At 43.1% G+C, this 27,582-nt stretch overlaps 1 protein-coding gene across 1 annotated transcript in view; it reads left to right on the top strand.

The window, feature by feature from the left end:
- Positions 1-27,582, top strand: part of ANKRD44 (ankyrin repeat domain 44) — a 1,197,127-nt gene that overhangs the window by 120,717 nt on the left and 1,048,828 nt on the right. Inside the window, exon 3 of the mRNA XM_088456231.1 lies at positions 22,353-22,431. Coding sequence (XP_088312357.1) covers positions 22,353-22,431 — 79 coding nt within the window. The remainder of the gene's footprint in view (positions 1-22,352; positions 22,432-27,582) is intronic.

The following is a 27,582-nucleotide window of genomic DNA, read 5'->3' as shown; positions in this document are numbered from 1 at the left end:
GATATATACTATCAACTACCTGGTTCTGTATGTACATTTATTTTTGATATCTTTGCTTATACCATATGCAAATACTCTGACAGGGGTTAATTATGAGGATGTGAGTAACCCTGCTATGTTTAATTTATACCTGTAATGGGACTGCTATCAAAATTTCAATGAACGATAATATAAATTGGTCCTTTGACTGATATATTTCACTTTTTATACTTTCTCTTGTTCAATATAAGGTCTATTAACATTGATGAAATAACCAATTATGTATTTAGTAAACTAGCTGATATAGCACAATTGATTGGAGTAATAATAGACCTATATAGATTATATTAATTGTTTTGAGCCAGTTTAACAATTAACACTCCTTAAGGGAGTAAATTATTTGCAGCATTATAAGCTGAGCAAGTTATCTGCAGCATTATATGCTTTGATTGCGAGCAGATTTTTTGTATGTATGTCTTTTGTTGTGTTTGTTTGTCCAATAATTAAAAGTTAAGTTTTATACTGTACTGATATTCAATGTACTAATTATTAGGTAACAAGAGTGCATCAAAAAAGGAAATTTCTTTTTTCTGAGTCATTTTCTATTATGACTCAATACCCATTATATAAGAACTGACAATTGCCTGTTCTCTCCTATAGCTGGTAATTGCCCAATATCTTAAACCATTCATGGATACAGACTAAGATGTGGAAGTCTGCTATTTTATTGTGACAGTTTTTAGTTTTTATATTGTAATAAATGTGTATTGTATCATACAGTTTTACCTAATATCATTAAGGTGTATTACACACCTTACCTGTGAGGTGGAGAATACTATATAAAGAACCAAAGGAATTACAGTATCTACTGTAATTTAACAAGCGCTGATGGAGTGGTATTCTATTAATTGTGGTTATAGATTACTTGTGCGACATAGTTCCCCTCCACGATATCCCTTGTTTTGATTTCCACATAGGTCCTCCCAGGAGATGGAGTGGAAGTTAGCCTTGTAGATGTGAAGACTGCAGAATTTAGCCGAGGGTAAGGTTTGATTGTAGCTGAGTTTTCATAAGGGCACATTGAGCGAGTGTTATGAATGTACCAGCACTACTTACATGAGCCCTCTAGAACTTGCTGATGGGGCTCATGCAATAGGCAGGGATCCACAGAGAATTAACCTGGAGTTAACAGTAGGCAAGGCAAGAATTAATTGCAGGGAAAAAACAGGTGCAGGTGTGTACTGGAGTCTGCTGCTGGAAACTAGTTGGAAGTTCAAAATCCTAGTAATTAACCTGCACAGGTGGATAGGCTCAGACACAGACAGGATGCAGATCTGGATAGCAGCAGGCCAGCTACTCAGGATGCAGGTAGGAATTGTGTAAACAGAATCAATATTTGAAATGGTTGAACTGGCAGACAGATGCAGGTTGAAGTTTGTAGCAGTATCAATACTTGAAATGGTTAAACTGGCAGACAGATGCAGGTTGGGGTGTACAGCAGTATCAATACTTGAAGTGGTTGAACTCACAGGCAGATGCAGGTAGGAGATTGTAGCAGAGTCAATACGTGAACTGACAGGCAGATGCAGATGTATGCTGGGACTAAACACAAACTGGAGGAGACAAGGAATGCAAACTGGAGGGTCTTGGCGAGGCACAGAAACATAGCTGGGATGGAAACAAGAACAGAGCAGAATCCATCAGGACACAGGAGCAGGACTGGCAGGGACAGGACACTGAGGACTGAATCTGGGAGTAAAAGCATACAATGGCAGGATACTGAACACCGGAACAAGGGTACAAGAGCAAGTAACTGCACAGCATGCTGCGACCATGTGAACATCCACTAGGTGCAGGAACATAGTAATATCACTGGCAGGCAGGAACAGACTTGAATCCTTAATGAAGGGAAAGGTCTCCTGTGGTTGGTCACTCGGGCTGAGGTCAGGTAATGAGAATACCAACAGGTGAGTAACCGCACATAGCAGCCAGAGTCCAGGTAGTTAGGATAACCACTGAGAGCCCATCAGGCAGATAGCCACAGTGGCACATGTAACAGTACCCCCCCTTGAGGGTGGACTCCGGACACCCCAACAGGACTAAGAGTAACTGAAAACAAGAAAACAAATCGACAAGGCAGACTCAAAATTTATGTAGAGACTTCTTCTTTCTGCAAGATTGCTGAGGTCTGAGCATGGTAAGTCCAAAAATATTGTCAGAACTGATGGTACCCTCAATCAAAAGAATTTCTTCGGCTTCAGAGTTGTAATCAGAGTTAGAATCCACATCCAAAGGATGGATTACGGTGCTCTTCTCAGAGACAGATGGTATCGGAAAAGAAACACGATTAGATTGGGCACAGGCAGAATGTCCAAGAGCCTGGATGGGTATTGGATACAACAGTTTAGATTAATTCAAAACTACTTTACAAGAGGAGGACAAAGTAGAACAGCCAACAGTTACCTTCCTGGTTTGAGACCTTGAAGATGAAAACACTGTGTTGTGATTGACCAGAGACTGAAAGTCCTCAGAAGCCTGCTTCTTACAAGCTTGACCCTTTTTGTTGGTGCATTGGTTAATCAAGGATTTTCTGAGCTCAGTGATAGGCGGTTCTTTGGCCGACAAGGCAAAATTTTCAGAAGAGTCAGGATTATGTCAGGACCAGCAAATCTTTTAATAACAGCATTATTGAAGGCCTGTAAATCTTGAAGAATAGGATCCTTAGACCAAATAAGTGGTTTAACCCATTTCAAAGCCTCCCCTCTGAAGGACATAGTCAAGCATAGTATGTTCTCAGCTAGAGTAAGAAGTGGAGCTACTTCTAGACACTGATGCATCAGATCAAGATATTGTTCTAATTTTCCATCGAAAATGACTAGGTCAGTGTCTTGGTTTGGAAGAATGGATTGAGAGTATTTAGGAAGATGCTGTGAATTCCCTGCTGAAATGACTGGTTGGTATTTCTCTCCAGACTTTACAAGGTGCGGTGCCCCTCCCAGAACTGACAGGTTAGAAGTTTTTTCAGAAAGTGAACATTTAGAAGTCTTTTCAGAAGCTGGATATTCAGAAGTCTTTTTTGGAGACAAGGGATGAACCACCCCTCCTGGGGTTTTGACTGGAATCACTCCTTCAGGAGACTCAGCAGGATCTACCTCTCCTGAGGTCTCAGCTGGAATCTCCCCTTCAGGGGCTACAGAACTAGACTTGAAGACAGATGCCCCTTCTAGGGCTTCAGGACTTGACACATAATCAGATACCCGTCCAGGGGCTACAGAACAAGACTTGAGGACAGATGTCTTTTTAAGGCCACAGAATCAGATGTCCCTCCTGGGGTAGGCAGACCCAATATAGATCCTGGAACTGGAGACTTAGATACCCCCTCAAGGAACCAGACATTATCCCCATTATGTAGGGTTGGTATTTCAGGCTCCCCTTCTGTAGATGGCACCTCAGGCAAGGCAGAAATGGGTGGACCCTCTTTGACCTTTGGCAAGGCAGACACCTCTTTGACCTTTGGCAAGGCAGAAACCTCTTTAACCTTTGGCAAGGTGGACACCTCTGGGACCTCTGGCAAGGCAGACCCCTCTGGGACCTCTGGCAAGGCAGACCCCTCTGGGACCTCTACAAGGCAGACCCCTCTGGGACCTCTGGCAATGTGGAAGTCTTTGGTGACTGGACAACCCTTAGAGAAAACACACCTGAACTGGCGGCCGACATGGCAGCACTTTCCTCAGGCCTGGAGGCCAGGGCATTATGGACCTCAGGCCCGGAGGCCAGGGCATTAGGGACCTCAGGCCTGGAGGCCAGAGCATTAGAGTTCTCAGGCCCAGAGGCCAGGGCATTGATAATGGTCTTTAAGACTTCTCCTAAGGTTGTTAACAAATTAAATGCACCACTCGGGGCAGTAGAACTAAATGGCCCTCCACAAATGGTAGTGTTAGATGTATTTCCTGGGGCTACAGGATCAGGGATTACCCTGGGAATGGAAGATTTGCATTTCCTCATTTGGTTCCCAAATCTTAACTTGGGGCTTCGGGTGAGAGGACCCCAGTTATAGACCTGATCCCCTTCTTGGGAACTTTTGGCACCATTATTGGAAGTTAGGGGGTCTGGAATAACCACTTGAGGTGACATGTCAGTCTGTACCTCGAGATGTTGAGTGTCATTACATGCATAGCAGGTCATTCTTTCATCGCTGGCACTCACTGACAGCACGTAAGGAGTCACCCCTAGACCAGTGGAACCAGAATCTGTGGTCTTTTCTGCCTTAGTAAATAGGGAAGCGACTGTTGTGGCATCCAAAGAAGTTCCAGAAGTTCAGAAACTTGCTGACTTTTTTCAGGGAGTGATGTCATCAACTGCTCTACAGGAGCCTGAAAAATCCTCAGTTGTTCAAGACTCCCCTTACTGGAAAACTTAGGGGGCAGAGAATAGTCACTTTGAAAGGTGTCATAAACTCTTTGTTCACATGATTTACAAAGCTGAGAATTGTCAGGACAGAAATTATTTGCAGAAATCTGCTGCTGCAGAACATCTACACGGATAGATAGCCCTAGGAAGGCTTTTGATGTGAGAATTAGCATGTCTTCATAGCTTTTCAATCTGCTGAACAAGACCGGAACTGGATGCTCATCCGGATTCTGACTTGAGGTGGCCTAGCTTGAGGGTGAAGACTGGACAGGATTTTGCAGAGCCAGACTCATCTTGCTATACTCCAGAAATGGGCCAGTGATAATGTTATGAATGTACCAGCACTACTTGCATGAGCCCCCTGGAACTCGCTAATGGGCTCATGCAATAGGCAGGGATCCACAGAGAATTAACCTGGAGTTAGCAGTAGGCAAGGCAAGAGTTAATTGCAGGGAAAAAACAGGTGCAGGTGTGTATTGGAGTCTGCTGCTGGAAACTAGCTGGAAGACAAGAAGTCTAGTAATTAACCTGCACAGGTGGATAGGCACAGACACAGACAGGATGCAGAACTGGATAGCAGCAGGCAAGCTAGTCAGGATGTAGGTAGGAATTGTGTAAACAGAATCAATACTTGAAATTATTGAACTGGCAGACAGATGCATGTTGAAGTTTGTAGCAGTATCAATACTTCAATACTTGAGCTGGTTCTTTTGGTCTGTGTATATGGAGATAGGAAACCATGCACTTTCCAAAAGATATTGCCATTCCTCAAATGTAGGGGAGAATTCAATTCAATGCAAATTAAATAGCTCCAGGAGGGAGCTCCTGGATCTATTCAATTCAGTGCACTGTTATTTGAGAGAATGCCAGTTTTCATGGCTTAACAAGGGTGTTAAGACATGGTAACCGGCATTCTCTGATTAAAGTGTTGGGCGCGCGGCTGTTAACGCCGCGCTAAGGAGTAAAACAACTGCGCGTCTGGCACTTTTGTCTGATTTCTCCACGCATCCCCAGGGGAGTGCGAGAAGAAATCCATTGCCCACCCAAACAGCACGGTGTATTGAATAGCTTCGGGAGCTCCCTCCTGCAGCTATTCAACATCGCACTGAATTGAATGCCCCCCAAAGTTTGATGGCAAGAAGTTCTTTCTCACCTATGGGGTAACTATTCTCAGTTGGTGTGAACTTTTTGGATAAGAAACCTCAAGGAGGGACTTTGTTGTCTTCTTATTTATGGGCTAGCACTGCAGCAACCCCTTCTGAAGATGCATCCACCTCCAGGATGACAGGATAGGGTATATTTACTAAGGTGCGGGTGTTTAGAAGTGGTTTTGTTGCCCATAGCAACCAATCAGATTCTACTTAACATTTATCTAGCACCTTCTAGAAGGTAATAGCTAGAATCTGATTGGTTGCTATGGGCAACAAAACCACTTCTAAAAACCCGCACCTTAGTAAATAATCCCCGATGGGTTACGTCTGGTTGTTTAAGGACTGGAGCAGAGATTAAGGATTGCTTCAGGGTCTGGACAGCTGGCTTGGCTTTGGGAGGCCACTGGGCTGGATTATCTCCTTTTCAGAAGAGGGCAGTGATGGGAGACACTAGGGTAGAGAACCCTTGGATGAACTTCCGGTTATAATGGGTGACATCAAATATATCAATATGGTTTTATTGACATCAGTACTTTGTAGGTCCACCATGTGCAGTGATAACTGCAGACACCCATTTTTGGCAAACTGTCCACAAATCCCTGGACAACAGCAGGTGGTATGTTTTGCCATTCTGCCTTAAGTACAGTGACACCAACTGTGTCACTGAAGAAGGTCGACTTGGCCTAGAATGCACCTGTCACTCCAATTTGTCCCAGAGGTTCTCAATGAGGTTCAGAAATTGACTCCGAGTTGGCCAATCCATCCGGGTTACCAAATTTTCTGTACACCAGTCCACTGTCAACCTGGAAATATGACAGGTGGCATTGTTGTCCTATTAGGAGAGGAAGAGAGAGAGAGAGAACGAATTCAGGGCCCTTTGGTGGGCGGGTTGGGGGGGTGACTGCCCAGATGGAGGCATTCCCATGGGAATGCCTACCATTTGGGGGCGGCCCCACTGACATCACAAGTAATGTCAGTGGGAGAGCTTTTGGCTCTCTTTGATCCGAAAGCTCTCTGGGGCTTGCGGCCACGAGACCCATACACAAGGGCCTCGTCGCAAGCCCGATGGTCATGGCCACTCGCTATAGCTGTGGGTGGTTACCCACAGCTATGCGAGCGGCCAGGAGGCCGCTCCATAAAAAAAAAGACGCCCTGATTCAGAGCGAGAGCTCTTTCAGAGCATCCGGCTCTGAATCAGGCCCACATTTCTAATATCTAGCAAGTGTGCCCTGTTACCTTCCTCAATATTTAGGACAAGAGTATAGCAATAATAGGCAGCACTCCGGGCCTTTAAGATGCAAAAGTTCTTTTATAACTTGTCACAGATTCTGTACCAAAATTTCAGAGTGCACACCACACACCTTGAAAAAAGAGCGGTGTATGCTCTGAAACATTGGTACAGCATCTGTGATATGCCATAAAAGAACTTTTGCAGTTTAAAGACCCGGAGTGCCGCCCATCATTTCTATGCTTATATATATATATATATATATATATATATATACACAGGGGCGTAGAGAGCCCGGCCAGGCCCAGGTGAAGGGGGGGCATGGCCTAGTCATGGGTGGTGTGGCCACGCCCCCTTGAGCTAAAGAAGAAAAAAACACTGTAAGCCCCGCAGCATGGCACAAAGTCAGAGGGGGGCGTGATCAATGTGATCGCTCCCCCCAAAGGCATAGGAGACTGCTGCGGCTGCAGCTCAGCAGCCGTGAGAAGTCTCCCACTGCAGCCATGCACACGCCGTGTGCTGGGCTGCTGTGTGGGTGGGTGGAGTGAAGGAAGGAGGGGGAGAGCATAGCTGGACAAGGGCCCCTGCCAGGCCCCTCTAGCAAGCCCAGGCCCATGTAAATAATACCTGCCCCCCACTCTCAGCACCCCTGTATATATACCATCCAAAGAAGGACACAGAACTCCAATGGCTCCAATTATGATGTCCAACACCAAGTGTATTTATTGAAGTATTTAGGTCAACATTTCAGGGCATCCGCCCTTTCGTCAGTACACAGTCACATACAAATAACATGGTACACTTACCTACCCATATATACCCCTCAGAGTCTTCCACCATCTGCCACTTCACACTCACATCTCCCAGCCTGGACTACCATCTGTGATGCACTTCTGGGATCAGCAAGCCAGGCCGTTACTAGACAACCAGCCAACTTGCGATCCACCACAGAAGCACCCATCAGCTGATAGGCGCTATGTGCTGTAAGCACGAGTGAGAGAGAGGACATAACCATACCCCGTGTTTATAGACAATACATACAAATATAAACATAGCAAATATTACAATGTTGAGAATCCAGGCAGCCAACATATGGTATCTAGCCTAAATATCCAATGTGCTTCAGTCAGAAGCAAAGCTTTACCCCTATCACCCCCTCTATATATCGTTCCCTTATATTAAGGCTGCATATAAAAAACAGATTTCTCCATAGAGAATTCCAAAGGGGGGCAGGGTGTTTAAGGGGCTACACCTCAAAAGCTATAGGAGGTACTGAGTTGAAATTTGGCAGGGGCAGGTAGAACTGTTGCACAGTGCTGCTTGCCAAATTTCAGGGCATAAACATAAAAAAATGAGGTTTTGGGAGTAATCTAAAACTCCAACTGTCACTTTTGCTGACACTCTCATTTGGGACCACTTTTCTGTTATAGTATATGGGGGTTTTTTTAGGAAGGCAAAACTTAGGGTAGGTGGCGAATTTAGACTTGGGGTTTGTTTTATTAGGTAGCTATTGTGCCAGGGTATGTGCTTTTGGGGTTCAGGTAAATTAGAAAGTTACAGTTTTTAAACTATTACCTCAAGAATGCGCCATTGTAGAGATGGGACTTTTCAATTGATGCGCAGCTTCAGTAGGAGCCTCCAGCAGGTGTAGTCATAGTGGCTTCACTTGGGTGCAGCAAGATGGCCATCGCTTGTGGGGGCTGGGACTGGGGGGCAGGAAGCCGGCATTTGCTGCGGCCGGGATGCGGGGCAGAGGAGGTAGGGGTTAGCAGGCATTAGCTGCACTGGGAACCGGAGACGGCAGCGGATGGCGGCGGCGGTGCACACAGATGCAGGCTTGGATATGAACATTTCGTGATACCTGCATCTGTGTTAAAAACAAACAAACACAGAGGCACAGACAGGTCAGTGAGACCCGTCTGTGCTTCTGTGTTTACATTAAAAAAATGGGGGACAAATGATGTAGGGGTCCCCCATACTTAACGCAACCAGCACTGGGCTCTGAGCCAGTCCTGGTTCTGGAAATATAGGGGGAAAAATGCATAGGGCCCCCCTGTATTTACCAGAACCAGCACCGGACCCTTTCTAGCAGGGGGGTGATGCCACAGCCAGGGGAGCCTTTTCACCAAGCCCCCCCCAGCCAAAGCATCACCCCTGACTGCTATTCAGCCCAGGGGAGTTGGGGACACCCCTATTAAAGGGGTCCCCTTCTCCAGGGCACCCCAGGCTGATAGCCCAGGGCTAGCCCCAGGACCCCTGAGCGTTGGGTGCTGGGTTGATTTGAGCTGGAGTGCCACAGAGGAAAGGAAGACAGCGGCGTGACTTAGGGGAAGGCAGTGGTGCAGAAGGAAACAGAGTGACACGGATGCAGGGCGGTGCAGATGGAGAAAGACAGATTGGTGTGGATTAGAGAACACAGACTACCACAGTTTGGAGACCACACAGCAGTAGGGATTGGGGAAGACAGATTGGTGTGGATGGGGAGGAAGACATAGTGGTGCAGGTGGTGGGGGGTGACAGAGTTGCACGGTTGGGGGACCAGAGTAGTGCAGATGGAGGAAGAAAGAATCACAGATGAGAGAAAGACAGCAACGTGGCTGTGGAGAAGGCACGGATCCAGGGCGGTACAGCTGGGGAAAAACATTGGTGCAGATTAGGGAACACAGACTATCACAGTTGGGAGACCACACAGCAGTAGGGATTGGGGAATATATAGCAGCATGGAGGCATATAGGGGAAGAAAGTGTACACGCATAGACAGAGTATGATATTTTTAAAAATAAGGGAGCTGAAAGTGTATTCTAAATGAGATAAATGTATGCAGTGAGAAGGATGTTAGAAGCCAGTGAGATTGTTTTGGTGATCAAATGGGAAGATTGTGGGCACTGAGTGGGATGTGGGAGCCACAAAACTGCTCAAACCTCAGTTGCATAGACTGCATGTGTTCCAATGAATACACAATTCTGTGAATTAGCAGCTCCACCATTTTGTGAGTGACAGCAATCTCATTCTGTGAGAGTGCTGAATCTGCAGTTAACCACAGGGTGTGATGGCATACCATATCTGTATTGCGCAAGGAACACGTCCACTATGGCGTCAGCCTTAATGATTGTAATGATTGTAATTTCATTTGCTTTTTGGAGTTTGAGTGGCAGAAAATCAATAGGTTTTGTGAATTTTCAGATCATGTCTAAGCAGCCTTAATGGGACATGAGAAACTGTTAAGTTTTTTTGTCTATAATATATATATATATACAGTCAGGTGCATAAATATTGGGACATTGACAGAATTTTCATATTTTGGCCTCTATTCACCACCACAATGGCTTTTAAATGAATCAAACAAGATGTGCTTTAACTGCAGACTTTCAGATTTAATTTGAGGGTAATTACATCCAAATCAGGTGAACGGTGTAGGAATTACAATGGCATGCTCAAGTGGATTCAGGTCAGGGGATTCACTTGGCCATTGCATAACATTCCACTTTTTAGCCTTAAAAAACTCTTTGGTTGCTTTTGCAGTATGCTTCGGGTCATTGTCGATCTGCACTGTGAAGCATCGTCCAATGACTTCTGAAGCATTTGACTGAATATGAGCATATAATATTGCCCGAAACACCTCAGAATTAATTCTGCTGCTTTTGTCAGCAGTCACATCATCAATAAATACAAGGCAACCAGTTCCATTGGCTGCCATACATGCCCACGCCATGACACTACCACCACCATGCTTCACTGATGAGGTGATATGTTTTGGATCATGAGCAGTTCCTTTCCTTCTCCATACTCTTCTCTTCCCATCACTCTGGTACAAGTTGATCTTTGTCTCATCTGTCCATAGTATGTTGTTCCAAAACTGTAATGGCTTTTTTAGATGTTGTTTGGCAAACTCTAATCTGGTCTTCCTGGTTTTGTGGCTCACCAATGGTTTACATCTTGTGGTGAACCCTCTATATTCACTCTTGTGAAGTCTTCTCTTGATTGTTGACTTTGACACATATACACCTACCTCCTGGAGAGTGTTCTTGATTTGGCCAATTGTTGTGAAGGGGTTTTTCTTCACCAGGGAAATAATTCTTCTGTCACCCACCACAGTTGTTTTCCGTGGTCTTCAGGGTCTTTTGGTGTTGCTGAGCTCTCCGGTGCATTCTTTCTTTTTAAGAATGTTCCAAACAGTTGATTTGGCCACACCTAATGTTTTTGCTATCTCTCTGATGGGTTTGTTTTGATTTTTCAGCCTAATGATGGCTTGCTTCACTGATAGTGACAGCTCTTTGGATCTCATATTGAGAGTTGACAGCAACTGATTCCAAATAAAAATGTCACACCAAGAATCAACTCCAGACCTTTTACCTGCTTAATTGATAATGAAATAACGAGGGAATAGTCCACACCTGTCCATGAAATCGCTTTTGAGTTGATAGTCCCATTACTTTTGGCCCATTAAAAAGTGGGAGGCACATATAGAAACCGTTGTAATTCCTACACCGTTCACCTGATTTGGATGTAATTACCCTCAAATTAAATCTGAAAGTCTGCAGTTAAAGCACATCTTGTTTGTTTTATTTCAAATCCATTCTGGTGGTGAATAGAGGCCAAAATATGAAAATTCTGTCAATGTCCCAATATTTATACACCTGACGGTATATATATATATATTAGGGGTGTGAACCGGCCACTTTTCGTGTTTTGGTTTTGGATCTGGATCTTTCTTCATGTTTTGGATCTGGATTGGTTTTGCCAAAACCACCCTTCCGTGCTTTGGGTTCTGGGTTTTGTGTTTTGGATCTGTATTTTTTTTTAAAAAAGAATAAAAACAGCTAAAATCACAGAATGTGTTGGTTTTTCTGCTCCTATGCTATTATTAACCTCAATAACCTTAATTTCCACTAATTTCCAGTCTATTCTGAACACCTAACAATAGTGTTTTTATGTCCAAAAGGCTATGCTAAGCGACACGCGTGGGCGGCAAAAACACGTGGCCCATCTAGGAGTGGCACTGCAGTGGCAGACAGGATGGCAGTTTGAAAAAGTAGGCCCCAAACAGTACATAATGCAAAGAAAAAAAAGAGGTTCAAGATGGAATTGTCCTTGGGCCCTCCCACCCACCCTTATGTTATATAAACAGGACATGCACACTTTAACAAACCAATCATTTCAGCGCCAGGGTCTGCCACACTACTGTGGCTGAAATGATTGGTTCGTTTGGGCCCCCACAAAACAAGCTGGCAATTAATCTGTCCATGCACAAACTGGCTCTACGGAGGCAAGATGTCGTCCTCATCCTCCTCATCCACCGATTCCTCACCCTTTTCAGTGTTGTGTACATCCTCATCCTCACAGACTATTAACTCGTCCCCGCTGGAATCCACCACCACAGGTCCCTCTGTACGTTCTGGAGGCTGGTCTCCCTGAAAGAGTTGGTAATTAATTTTTATGAACATCATCTTCTCCACATTTTGTGCGGGCAGCCTCCTACGCCTTTCGCTGACAAGGTTCCCAGCTGCACTAAACACTCTTTCAGAGTACACACTGGAGGGGGGGCAACTCAGGTAAAATAGAGCCAGTTTGTACAGGGGCCTCCAAATTGCCTCTTTTTCCTGCCAGTACAGGTACGGACTGTCTGACATGCCTACTTGGATGCTGTCACCGATGTAATCCTCCACCATTCTGTCAATGGTGACAGTATCATATGCAGTGACAGTAGACATGTCAGAAATTGTTGCCAGGTCCTTCAGTCCGGACCAGATGTCCAAACTTGGTCCTGCCTGCCATGCATCACCGCCAGCGGGTTGCTTAGGATACCTAAGTTTTTTCCTGGCAGCCCCAGTTGCGGGAGAAAATGAAGAAGGAGCTGTTGACGTGTCACGTTCCGCTTCAGCTGACAGTGTTTTCACCAGCAGGTCTTTGCACCTCTGCAGACTTGTGTCAGCCGGAAAGAGAGACACCACATAGGCTTTAATCCTAGGATCGAGCACGGTGGCCAAAATGTAGTGGTCTGAATTTAACAGATTGACCACCCTGGAATCCTGGCAAAGCGAATGAAGGGCTTGATCCACAAGTCCCACATGCCGAGCGGAATCGCTCCATCTTATCTCCTCCTTCCCTTTCTCCAGCTGCTTCTGTAAAAGCCTGATGAGGGGAATGACCTGACTCAAGCTGGCAGTGTCTGAACTGACTTCACGTGTGGAAAGTTCGAAGGGTTGGAGAACCTTGCACAACACGGAAATCATTCTCCACTGCGCTTGAGTCAGGTGCATACCCCCTCCTTTGCCTATGTCATAGGTGGATGTATAGGCTTGAATGGCCTTTTGCTGCTCCTCCATCCTCTGAAGCATATAGAGGGTTGAGTTCCACCGCGTCACAACCTCTTGCTTCAGGTGATGGCGGGGCAGGTTCAAGAGTGTTTGCTGGCACTCCAGTCTTCAGCACGCAGTCGCTGAATGGCGAAAGTGGCCAGAAATTTTTTGGGCCACCCAAAGCGTCTCCTGCACGCCCCTGTCGCTTTTCAGAAAATTCTGCACCACCAAGTTTATTGTAAGAGCAAAACATGGGACGTGCTGGAATTTGCCCAGATGTAATGCCCGCACAATATTGGTGGCATTGTCAGATATTACAAATCCCCAGGAGAGTCTAAGTGGGGTAAGCCACTGGGCGATGATTTCCCTCAGTTTCTCTAAGAGGTTGTCGGCGGTGTGCCTCTTACTGAAACCGGTGATACACAGCGTAGCCTGCCTTGGAACGAGCTGGCGTTTCTGAGATACTGCTACTGGTGACGCTGCTGTTGTTGCTGCGTAAGGTGATACATCTACCCAGTGGGCTGTCACAGTCATATAGTCATTAGTCTGCCCTGTTCCACTTGTGCACATGTCCATGGTTAAGTGGACATTGGGTACAACCGCATTTTTCAGGACACTGAGGACACTTTTTCTGACGTTTCTGTACAGTCTCGGTATCGCCTGCCTAGTGAAGTGGAATCTAGACGGGATTTGGAACCGGGGACACACTACCTTCATCAATTGTCTAAATCCCACTGCACTAATGGCGAATACCAGATGCACGTCTAACACAAACATAGCAGTCAAGGCCTCAGTTATACGTTTTGCTTCAGGATGACTGCTATCGTACTTCATCCTCCTCGCTAAGGACTGTTGGAGGGTCAATTGTTTAGTAAAAGTAGAGGTGTTCCTACTTCCTCTCTGGGATGATGAACGACTCCCAGCAGCAGCAACAGCAGCAGCGGCAGCAGTAGGCGTAGCAATGCAGGTTCCTCCGGAGGAATCCCGGATAGGAGAGTCAGTCATGCCAGAGACATGGCCTGCAGGACTACTTCCGACCCTGACTAAGGAGGAAATTGACGAGGAGGGAGTTGACGGTGTGGTTTGCAGGCGCTTGGATACAACAGGACAATAGGATTTAGGTGTCCCTGGACTGCTTATGGTTTTAGCCAAAGTTTCTGAACTTGACAGTAACTTTTTATGAACGCGCTGCAGGTGCCGTATAAGGGAGGATGTTTCTAGGTGGTTGACGTCCCTACCCCTACTTATTTCACCTTTACATATGGTACATATGGCAAGACAGTTGTTGTCCGGATTTGGATAGAAATATTGCCAGACCAAAGAGATGTAATGTTTGGTCTTCTGCCCAGGCATGACCGTGATGGGCTTTTTCATCCCACGGACAACAACTGTCTCCCCCGGAGCCTGATTTAAACAAACCACATCACCATCAGAATCCTCCTCGCCAACTTCCTCCTCAGCACCAGCTACACCAGTATCCTCATCCTGTTGTACTTCAACAGTGACATCTTCAATTTGCATATCAGCAAGTGGACTGTGGGTGCTCCTTTCAGCACTTGCAGGGGGCGTGCAAATGGTGGAAAGAGCCACCTCTTCCCGTCCAGTGCTGGGAAGGTCAGGCATCGCAACCGCCACCACACTTGGACTCTCCTTGGGGATTTGTGATATCTTCTTAGAACGCACAGTTCTTCGCTGTGCTTTTGCCAGCTTAACTCGTTTGATTTTTTTAGAGGGAGGAGGGCTTCCATCGTCATGTGAAGCTGAACCACTAGTCATGAACATACTAGTCATACTACTATGACACACACTAGTCATAGGGAAAGACCTTAGCCGTTCCTTGCCACTCCTTGTCATAAATGGCATATTGGCAAGTTTACGTTTCTCTTCAGATGATTTAAATGTTTTTTTTAAGGTCATTTTCCTGAACTTTGTCATTTGGGATTTTATGTGACCTCTACTATGACATTGGGCATCGGCATTGGCAGACGACATTGATGGCATGTTATCGTCTATGTCATGACTAGTGGCAGCAGCTTCAGCACTGGGAGGAAGTGGTTCTTGGTCTTTCCCTCTTTGGTCAGGAAGCACGTGGTGCCAATAAATTCTGGGTATTAATCCAAGGGAAGGTACCCTCTTGAATAGATCTTAAAGAGAGGGCTTAAACCAAGCCCATAAACACAATATGGTGTAGTATTTCCTAATGCAAACATAGTGGATAGTAAATGTAAATAAATCTGCTTACCAGATAATGCAATATGTAGTTCATATTAGAATATCACTCCTTCCTGTTCTCCGTGTTTCAAAGATCACTTTCAACTTCATAAACCAGGTGTAACAGGCCTTAGACCATGAAAAAGGAGAGTAATCTCCGTAAATGATATTTTATTAACCAAAAACATGTAAACAGACAGACAAACTGGTAACAGGAATATATAAATTAAAATTGCTTAATTTAAATATGGTTTTAAGCAAAAAAGAGTCCACTTTGTTGGAGGTGCAGGAGAACCAGGCCCTACGCATTTCGTCCTATTTGGACTTCCTCAGGGGTAATGCCCAGAGTTTGGAGTACCTCTTTATATACCCTTTCATAGGGGTGTGCCAAAATCTTAATTGAAACTTCTGAATACGCCGACCGCGCATGCCCGTTGCATGGCAGCCATTTTGATGACATAATGCAACTGCATCATCAGCTGTAAAATCAGACTACTGGACTTTTACAAACACTCACGCTGTTCAACATAGTGAACGCGTGTGTGATGGACATACTACCTCAATAGGCATACGTAGTTCCCTCTAAATACCGCTGTTCGCATGTTTAGCAAAACTCTGTGTATGTAAAATAAATAAATAAACTTAAAATGCATATGATAATCCTTTTTTTATTATGGGTTTATTATTATCATACACATTTTATGTTTCTTTATTTATTTTACACCTTTGGAAGAATTTTAATTACGTGTTTTAAGGGATTTATAGCATTGTCATTTGTGAGTTCTTGTTATGTAATCTAATTTGTAGACACCAAAAAGATGGCTGCCGGGAATATATTGGTGTCACACCTAAGATGGAGGACGAGGGTATTTGGTCGCCGGTATGGGGCCGTTACACCAATAAGATGGCTGCCATGTGCACCGCTTCATAGAAGATGGCCGCCGCTATATGCCTCGTATGGTGGGGATGATTCCGCCTCTCACAAGATGGCTGCGGCTTTAGAAAGCATTCAGCCTCCACCAAGATGGTGCTGGACCTGGAAGTGCGTTGCCGTACTTCCGGTAAACGGAGTTTTGCTAAACATGCAAACTCCAGTATTTAGAGGTAACTACGTATGCCTATTGAGGCAGTATGTCCATCACACCACACATTCACTATGTTGAACAGCGTGGGTGTATATGTAAGTCCGGTAGTCTGTTTTTACAGCCGATGACGCGGTTGCATGATGTCATCAAAATGGCCGCCACGCAATGGACATTCGCGGACGGCATTTTCAGCAGTTTCAATTTAGATTTTGGCACACCCCTAGCAAAGGGTATATAAAGAGGCACTCCAAACTCTGGGCATTACCCCTGAGGAAGTCCAAATAGGACAAAAGGCATTTTTCCTGGTTCAACTGCACCTCCAACAAAGTGGACTCTTTTCTGCTTAAAACCATATTTAAGATAAGCAACTTTAATTTATATATTCCTGTGACCAGTTTGTCTGTCCATGTACTTGCTTTTGGTTAATAAATTATCATTTACGGAGATTACTCTCCTTTTTCATGGTCTAAGGCCTGTTACACCTGGTTTATGAAGTTGAAAGTGATCTTTGAAACACGGGGAACAGGAATGCGTGATATCCTTATATGCACTACATATTGCATTATCTGGTACGCAGATTTATTTACGTTTACTATCCACTATGTTTGCATAAGGAAATACTACACCATATTGTGTTTATGGGCTTGGTTTAAGCCCTCACTTTAAGGTCTATTCAAGAGGGTACCTTCCCTTGGATTAATATCCAGAAATTATTGGCACCACATGCTTCCTGACCATTAGGAGTGTGACCTGGATATCAGATAAGCTTTTAAAAATTATATTTTTGGTACACACATTACTTACTTTGGGCACAGATTGCTTTACTTTAAATACTACACTATTAGGCGCACGTCTCTTATTTTTCAGCACCCATTTTTCCTGTTGCCACACGGACCACTAGAACACTGCTGCCACCTATTATCATCAGGAGTGTCCCCCCCCCTTCTTATTTTGTTCACGAGTATCACGAAGAAACAATTTGTGATAATTTGTCATAAGACTATCCACAGAAGGAATTCAAAACTTGTGCGCCAGTATTCATATATCTCTTTAATATATATATAAAATATATATATATATATATATATATATATATATATATTAGTACCAGTCAAAAGTTTGGACACACTTTCTCATTCAATGGTTTTTGTTTAGTTTTATTTAAATTATTTTCAACATAGTAGATTAATACTGTAGACATCAAAACTGTAAAAGAACACATGGAATTATGTTGTAAACAAAAAAGTGTTAAACAAATCAAAATATGTTTTATATTTTAGATTCCTCAAATTAGCCCCCTTTTGCTTGGATGACATCTTTGCACACTCTTGGCATTCTCTCAATCAGCTTCATATGGAAAGTAGCACGGACAACGGCAGTTTTGCAAGCTGTGTGTGACTTTTATTTCCAGCAGTCACATGCAATGCACAGTCTGTTGGTCCTTTACACCAACTCCAGTAGACTTGACCAATCATAACACTACCTCATTTTCCACAGCCCTAACTATTACCTGGTCCCTTACTGGCATCATGAGCATTGGTTTAAAAATCTAGCCTGGCTAATTAAGAAGGTACATCTTGGAGTGATTGAGGTACCATGCTCCCTGGAAAACCCAAATTATTGACTACACCCGGGCCACCTTTTAACGCCTTGAGCTGTGGCACCTGGGTCTTTCTGCCACAATATATATATTTTTATATACACTATAGTAGCTTATTTAAAAGTGAAGACATTAAAATAGAAATGATCAAAATTAAAGTATTCCAATAAACAATATTGTATGTGGAGCACATGGTGGTTAATATCTACTTTAATTTGAAGTCTGAATTTATACCTAAAGTTGTCTGTGGCAATTTATTTTATTCATATTAAACACTTTTTTCATAGATTTTTTTATTTTGATGATTTCCCTTATTATACTGTATTCTTGTATGTTTTGTAGCACTTCAATAAAACAATATATTAAAAAGTATTACGAATATATTACGTTACACTTTGTGTAGCTTATACATTTTTAGATTTGCTTCTCAGGAAAAGTTACATGAAAAGTTTCTTGTAAGAGAATGCTATAAGAAAGACTATCCAGGGTACAGAGCATATGAAGTATTAAAGAGGTTTTATGTTTACTCCGAACAGTGGTGCCATTATTAGCAGGGCTTGCCCAAGCCCAATTTTTTCACAAAGCAAAAATGCAGTAGTAGTGCCCCTTACACATTATGCTCGCAGTAGTAGTGCTCTGACATACTCCCACAGTAGTACTACCCCATAGACATTATGCCCATAGAAATAAGGACACCCTGGTGTGCCCCCCCCCTGGGCTCTGCCTGGCCCAGAGACCCACACATTAGGCTGTGTTGCTAGCACTGGTGTCTCGCACCACACTACACTACTGTGAAGAAACTCAAAATAAACTACAACTACCAGCAGCCCTTGCTGCCAAGCACTGCCTGCTGTGCAAGTCTACAGGCCGGGCAGGTGAGTTTCTTATTTGCGTGTTGCTGTTGCAGCTGAGCCAGGGTGCCCTCTATGTGGTGCCCTACTCGGCCACGTAACCAGCATATAGGTAAAACTGGTCCTGATTATTAGTATATATGAAGGAAGAATCACAAAAGCTATCTTTCAGTGAAAGGTTGTAAGTGAAGGTACCGCTTATTAAATTCACTTCTGGTCAGTATGAGTATTGGATGTAATTTTACAGCTAAAGATATGAATAGTTCTAAGGAGAAAAGTAAACAAATAACTGTAATGTTCAGACTTAACTAAGTATGTCTCCCATGCTTTCATTAACATCTACCGTACTTGACTGCTGTTTTAGGTAGGAGGAGCTTTAACACAGGAGGCAGAGTACATAAGGAATGAATTGGCAGGAATGATCTATGTGGATTGGATGATTTACACACAGAGGCAAGGATGATGATGTTAAAATAGTTCAGATTACAGAATACTCAAGGTTTTAAACTGTAGCAGATTCCATCAGGCCGGGGCATATCTATAATGGGTGCAGGGCATACTTACCGATTTATCTGGAAAAAATTTTGGGAGCAGCTGGAGAGGAGCTGCTGCTCTCAGCTTCAGGGGGTGGGCTCAGATTTTAACCATCATTATGCCCTGCCCCCTTTACAGAAAACCCGCTATTCAGATGAGGGGGTGGAACTAAATGATACAATTTGCATCATTTAGCACAGCTCCCTCCATATGGACCCACAAATTTCTCTGAAAATATCCCCGTTCTGCTCACTTCACTAGGAAGTGGGCGGGATGCTGGAGATCTGCGTACTTTTCCGGGAGTGTGGTGAGTTTACTCGAAAAGTCGGGAGCCTCCTGCAACTCCTGGGAGAGTAGGCATGTATTGTGCAGGGTGTGCAGTGCACAGAGGCCCCTGGGTCCAAGGGGGCCTACACCGCACACCCTGCCCCCATATAGCCTTATACTAACCTGTCCGTAGTCTCCATACTGTTGCTCTGTAGCGCCGGGTCGATGCTGCAGAGAAGCAAAAATCACTGGGGAAAATGGTGGCAGACGTTTTCCCAATGACTCACACATATGCTGTACTCCTGTCCTCAGGAAACTGGCGCAGGCACCATTTTACTGGAGACCCACACATGTGCAGGAGATTCCGGCATTAAGCAAGAATCTATAGCACCATGGCACCGCCAGAGAGAGGAGTGTGCCCGCACGGAGTCTGCACATGGGCTGCCTCCACTCTTAAAACACCCCTGCCATCAGGGGACTATCCTAAAGATGAGGGAGGGGACAGTGACAGAGACAGAAAAGGAAAGTACAGGTAAATCAGAATGACAGAGAGGATTGTTTAAGGCAGAGGTTCCCAAATGCGGTCCTCAAGGGTCCCCAACTGTTCAAGTTTTAGAGATATCCATGGTTGAACACAGGTGGTTAAAGCAAATTGATTGAGGCACTTATTAAGTAACCTATGCTCAACCATGGATATCTCTAAACCTGAACTGTTGGGGTGCCTTGAGGACCATGTTTGGAAACCTCTGGCTTAAGGTCATTTTAACAAAAAGTAATTAATTAGAAAAAGTCTTAAATGACTGTGATTTATACGTTTGTTAATTAATGTATACCAGTGTGTATCCATGGTTTGACCATTTTCCCCCTAAAAAAATATAAAAAAAAAATGTTTAACATAAAAATATACTTTGTCTTTTTGTCTGCTGCATCCTATAGTCTACATCAGGGGTTAATAATAAGAAACAAAAAAGATCATTTATCAGTTAGAATGTAAAAAATACAAGAAAAGCAATTTGTATAAAACAATATTAGTATTTATTTAAAGTTTAAATAGTGTTTCTGAAAATTAATGTAATATGTGCAGTTTTTAACTATTACCACTATGTACACAGTAAAACAAATAGACAAACATAAAAACAAACATAAAACAGACAGTGCAGTTCTATATACAGTAGTACCAAATATTGTAAATGGGGGGCAAGATACACCACTAGTGCATTTTACTCTCACTCTCCAGTACTTGATCGTTCAAGATGCGGTAAGTCTCTCCGCAATAAAAAAAACTCTGATGAGGTGTATCTGAATAAATTGCGGTATGTGTCCTTGCATTGTAAAAAGACCTCCAATGAGGTGTATCTATGAATATTCAGAATGCGGTATGTGTCTTCGCAAATGCAGAATCCACTAAGTATGTGGTAAATGATGGTTATCCTCACTGTTCTTAAGCTGAGCTGGATTGCGCTCGTGGGAACAATGGGTAGAGGTGGTTTACCGGCAAACACTTAGAGCACCGTTAATAATCTCGCTGTCATCAACATGTTTCACCCAGATGATGTACTTCATCACGATGGCGGGTCTGTGTATCCTCTACTCCATTTAAACCCACTGGTTGGTTACATCCTCCTCCTCACTTCCACCCGAACTCCAGTGATGTCACTTCCGCCCTGTTAGGTTGCATATACTGTGTCTGGAATTCTTCTTACTCTGGATGTTAGTAATATTATCCCACAACACTGTACTATGGAGTGGGGATGGTTATGGTGTTTATCTTCAAACCAGGGAGTAACGGAGCCCTCATGTTAATCAATGACATATTCGTCTTTGATGATCTGATCGTGCGAGGGTTACTTCCGCCCTTAGTTTAAACTGCATTACGTAGTATCCATCCTTGTGGTAGCGTGGCCTGGTTTCCATAGTTGTACCCATCCTTTGGGTAGCGTGGCTTGGTTTCCATGGTGATCGGAAAGTACTTAGTGAAAACATAAAAAACATACATATACAACAATAAAAAATCACTTAAGTTGATGTATGTATAAAGAATGTATTTGAAGCCGGGGTCATTTTAGAAAAATCACATGTTTTTGTAAACCCCCAATGTATATAAATTAAAATAAATAGAATAAAAATACAACTATATTTATCAAAATGAAGAAGGAACTATAGAGAACTATTTCACCTATGTCAGCTGAGGGAACATGCTATGATTCAAATTAGTTTCTCAATATATGGTTATGTTTTTAAGAAAGGTCTATATTGAGGCCCTTTGGTTTGAGGGTTCCAAATTCAAATATCTTTTTTGTCTCTTCTTTTAGGATGTTGTTGTTTATTTTGCCTTCTCTCCAAGGGGTTTTCAGTTGTTTAAGTCCTAAAAATGTTAATTGCGATGGGTCACTATTATTTTGTTTTCTACATCAGAGGTTGCCAACCACGGTCCTCAAGGTACACTAACAGTCCAGGTTTTTGGGATAGCCATACTTGAGCACAAGTGACTTAATTAGTACCTCAGTTATTTTGATTTAACCATATGTGCACAGTCATGGATATCACTAAAACCAGTACTGTTAGTGTGCCTTGAGGACCGAGGTTGGGAATCACTGGTCTACATAATACAAATATATAATTTAAATAATGTTCAGGAATGGAGGGACTTGCCATGGAAATGATAGCTTTGTGTTTCTGTTTCATGGATTTTGTTACCAATAGTTTATCATTAATGACAATAATGCATGTTTTATAGGATAATGAAAAACGGACTCCTCTTCATGCAGCAGCATTCCTGGGTAATGCAGAGATTATTGAACTTCTCATATTATCAGGTATTTATATTTCAGTTCTAGGAATGCACCATCGAGGATTTGGGCAGGAACAGCTGAAGTTCCAAGATCATGAGTTTGGAATATTAGATTATCTAGATTTGATTTATGTGGAACTATACCTTACATATAGTTTTTAATCTTGACATTATATTATAGTGTAACTTTTGCTAAGGGAGAGTGCTACAGGTTGATGATCAATTGTACCCAAAAATGTACTTTAAGGTAAGGTATAATAGTACAAATCATAGCTAGCTTGTGGTCTGACATTACTCAAATCCAGGGTATCCGCAAAATGGCTGTAGAAGTCCAGCACTTTGATTCAGTTTCCCACTATGAATACAGTTATTATATTCATTTAAACAGGCAGCAGTGTTGTCATGTGGGATGGGCATTGACTATATACTATTAATTTGAAAAAGGTATCCCTTATTTGAAAATACAATCACACATTGCTGGATTGCTGAAGCCTTCAGAGGGACTAAACCAGTAGTTCGCAAACTCGGCCCTCAAGGTACCCCAAAAGTCCATATTTTAAGGATATCCATGCTTGTGCACAGATGGTTAAATCAAATTAATGGAGGTCTATTTAAGCTACCCTTAATGAGAGTAACAACTATGCACCTTTCCTATGAATCAGAAATAATTTTGGAAATTAAATATAAGCCTTTTCTTTTTTGAAACCTTTTCCTATATTTGAGGACATAGGGTTGAATTTACTGATATAAACAAATTTATTAATATTTGAGAAAACAGATAAATAGATAAATCTTTGGAATCTCTTATGTTGGAATAAATTATTATTATATTTTTATATTTATTCAACTAATTTCATATAGGGATAATACATGGTTTTTCTAAAAATCCATATTTACCTTATATATCCTTATGTGGTATACAATTGAATATCACACTCATTCTCTGGGACTTTATACTTACCTTCCTCCTAGGACTATCTTCACTTCTAAATTATTTGAAGAATGAAAAACCTAAATTATTAATATTTATTCTCTTCGTGGTGTCATACATACAAGTTATGTCAGCTATAGAAGATACTGTACACTAGATCTTCTGATATATAATAGTGAGGGGAGAATATATACTATAGGGCAGTGGTTCCCAAACTGTGCTCCGTGGCACCCTGGTGTGCAGCGGCACTATTACAGGGGTGCCGCAGCCTGGTGGTCCAGTCCGACCAAATTAGGTGGGCCGGCAAGTTATTAGACCAGCTGCATGCTGCAAAGCCATAGCAGCTTCAGCATGCAGCCATTTACACTGTGACTCAGGGCTGCATGCTTCGGCTCTGCCCCCTCTAATCTCCTACCTGCGCTGCTGAGGCTGACCCGATACCAGGCTGAAGTCCTTCCCTCTCCTCCTGTGCTACTGTCGTGGTCTTCCCTCTCCGAGGAGTAAAGAAATCTCTCCAGGACATCAGTACTCCCTGACTGTTGTCAGGCTGCTCTGCATGCTCCGGAGTTTGTACAGGCAGCCAGCTGCTGAAGTCACAGAGGGCAATGGAGATAGGAGCACTCTAATATTGTTATTTTAACCCTCTGCACAAAGAATTTCTGCCAGTTTCACCTCCGGAGTGATTGTAGTGGCAGTCCTGCTGTGCAGCTGCTGTCTGCAAACTACAGCAGGTAAGAAGTATACCATGTGTAGCTCACCTATGCCCCTACCCTGTGTATACTGACACTGTGCAGGCACACCTGTGCCTTCATCCTATTTACATTGGCAATGCACAGTCCCAACTGTAACCTCACTCTGTGTACACTGACATTGTTCAGCCCATCTGTGCCCCCATGCTGTGTACACTGACACTCTGTAGCCTCATCTGTGCTCTTACCCCATGTACACTGGTACTGTGCTGCCCCACCCCATGTACGCTGGCACTGTGTGGCCCACTTGTGCTCATAACCTCTACACACGGGCACCAGGGTTGGATTTGGGGGGAGCGATCAGGGCAATCATGCCCGTAACACCACCCATAACACACAGCTCCCTGTTGGACTCAGAGTGTTGCAAAGTAGTACAGCAATTTCCCGCTACTGCACAGTAACACACACAGGGATGTGCTCACATCTGGGAGATGGGTGTCAGCTCCTTCAGACCGGGAAGCCGATGGATGGAATCCCGACTGTCAGCTTCCCAACTGTCAAATCCAGACAAGGGATTAAATGACATTTTACCTACGCCGGGAGCCTGACACCCGGCTTACCGATCAAAGGTAAGCCGGGCACGGACAGCTGTGGGGGGGGTTTAGGTTTAAGGTTCCCGGGCGGGACTTAGGGATAGGCACACCCCCGGGAGGTTAGGTTTAGGCTAGGGGAAGGGGGGGTTAGGGTTAGGCACTTGGGGTGGAGGTTAGGGTTAGGCACCCCTAACGGAGGGTTAGGGGGTAGAATTAGGTTAGTAAATACTTACCTTTGATGATCGGGATTTCCTCCTTTGCCGAGATGCCGCTACCGGGATGTGGCTGGCGGTAAATCATATGTATTCCCTTCAGACTATCTTCCAGTAATCATATGCTGCTATAGCACAGCCTGATAGTAATTGCACACTATGGATCGGATCAAGTGGGCAAAGTTTCATTACCCATCTATCGGGCCTGGATCTGGGTTTTTTACATTCTAGGAAAGTTGTCAAGTACCTGTCAGGCTTCATTTTAGATCACTTATCAATCTGTTAATTGCTTTGGAACAAAGCAAACATTCTGTTGCTAGACATTTTATATCTCTTCTCTACCCACTGGCCTAGGGGTGCCACAAAAAAATTCTTAGTTAATAAGGGTGCCATGAACTGAGAAAGTTTGGGAACCACTGCTATAGGGGATACATACATCATTCAAGTAATAGCTATTGACATCCTTTTTGCGATCATTCTAACATTTCTTTTTTCTTTCCTATAATTATGTAATACTTATGTACATACATATATAGAAATATCAGATGGAGATACTCTTATGTTTACACATATAAGATACTTACTATCGCAATATTGTACAATTGGAGGACTAAATATTTGTGGATAATATATATGATACCCTTTGAAGAAGGTATATTGGTTTATATAGAAGCACATTTATCACTTTGACACATTTTTTAGTTTGTAAATAAGTACAGTTCAAATGTACACTTTCACATTATTGATACACACATTATTTCTCACCTCCCATCATTCACACTTACTCACTATATACACTATATACATAAATATTAGTTGAGGCATTCTATTTTAAACACTGTATATATACACAATGATTTCATAAATATTCTGTTGACACATATGTCATTTATCACTATATGAAGTATGTTGATGTTACATACAACTTTCTAGATGCTTGATAATCACTGGTGACACATCTATCGTTTTAGAAGGTTTTCTTTGGTCACTTCACTATACGAATCAATAATATAAATGTTATTTTATTTATGTATTTTTGGGGGTATTAGTAAAGAATTAGGAGAGTATACCACATGTTTTTTTTATTTGGGTCTAGAAATTGAATTTATATAAATTTATATATATATTTATATAAATATTTCTCAATATAATTTTTAAGCTCAAAACAGGACTCATATATTGAAATAGGGGATATAATGCCATGTAATATATTATGATTTATATTACTTTTTCATGTCAGTATTGTGTGGAAGACATGCCCATAATACCACTCGCCAATGTTTGTTGGTTGGCTCATGAGCATTACCTAAATCCTTTACAAATCTCTGGCACTTTGCTAGTTCTTTCCTAGGATCAGGGAAATCTGTCATTATGGAATGTAGCTCCGCTCTCGTCAATGGACAATGCATCGCTACATCCCTTTGCATCTGGATTCCCATTGGGAACAGTTATTGTCCGGATGGGATGGAAGCCTGAAACACTGCTACCTTTGGCCTTGCTACCTGGTGGAGGGTTCAGCCTATTACTACTACATATGGTATTAACAACCTCTGCTATTGTTACAGCGGGTGTTAATACTTCCTGCACTATCAGTGCTGGGGCTACCTCTACTACTGGTACTGGTGGGGCAGCTAGCTATGCTTGTTGTGATGGTACATTTAACATTTGGGCAACATGGGAAAGAGCTGACATTACAACAGGTTCATCATCTACATTATAAACATGTTCATTATACTCAGGAGAGGGTACAAGTTACTTTTTACATTTTTATGATTTTTGAGATTGACTGAACCTTCACCCCCATCCGTATAGGGCAGAGGTGGTGCGCATGCGCTACTAACATTCCATTCGGCAACGCTACCTTGCCGTGCACACGTGCTCCCTTGCATCGTGAGCACGACACTAGTTTGCGTTGCGTGCACACCGCTAAGCCACATGTTCCCCTCATGCTGCCACAACTTTAAACAATCATTAAACTTTATCCTTTCTTCAGAGATTTCACTAAACATATTCTATCTCTAACATTATTCAGTACCTCCGAATCAAAGCTACCAATCTTCGGAAAAGGTTTTCTACATTTCTTGGTCATCTTGACCCATATGTCACAGTACGCCATAGCGTATGCACCATACTTTTTAAACATGATATACCTGGCCGAACCAGTTGGCCCTTCCACCAGAAGCACATCATCGACCATTTCCAGAGATTGCTTTGCACCCATCTGAGAAAACGCTTAGCAATTTCTAGAGAATTTCGATTAGTGAATGATTTTCAGTGAGCTACGTTCACGCACTCCCTCCCGTTATGCACAGCCGGCCCGCTAGGCATTTCAGTCAGCTTGCACAATGAGGAGCAGAATAACCACCTATGTAAATTATTCTACCTGCGGCAAATTCAACCCAAGCTTCGGCCGCTTGCTTCTTCCCTTTATGCACCACCGAAATGGTCAGTGTGCATAAACGAGGAGTAAAATAACCGCCTAGCTGATTATATTACTTGTGGTGAATTTATCTCAAGCTTCACCATTCACTTCCTACTTTGAGTTTACTCCCAGCTGTAGCATCTAGGAGTTCCAATAACTCCTAACCTTGCCAGCAGTTTCACTCCCACAACAACCCACTTCACAATCACAGTTTATATAACCATGTGGTTCAATCGCATTGCCCAAAGAACCTAACTGATCAATGGACTTTGCGATTAATGGGTGTCGGACCGAGAAACCCCTTAGTTTCTTGATAACCACAATGTACC

This window comes from Taudactylus pleione, unplaced genomic scaffold (assembly GCF_031769625.1).
Source record: "Taudactylus pleione unplaced genomic scaffold, aTauple2 ptg000690l, whole genome shotgun sequence".
Taxonomy (NCBI): Eukaryota; Metazoa; Chordata; class Amphibia; order Anura; family Myobatrachidae; genus Taudactylus; species Taudactylus pleione.
Note: the sequence above shows the minus strand (reverse complement) of the source record. Positions and strands in the feature narration are given on the sequence as shown.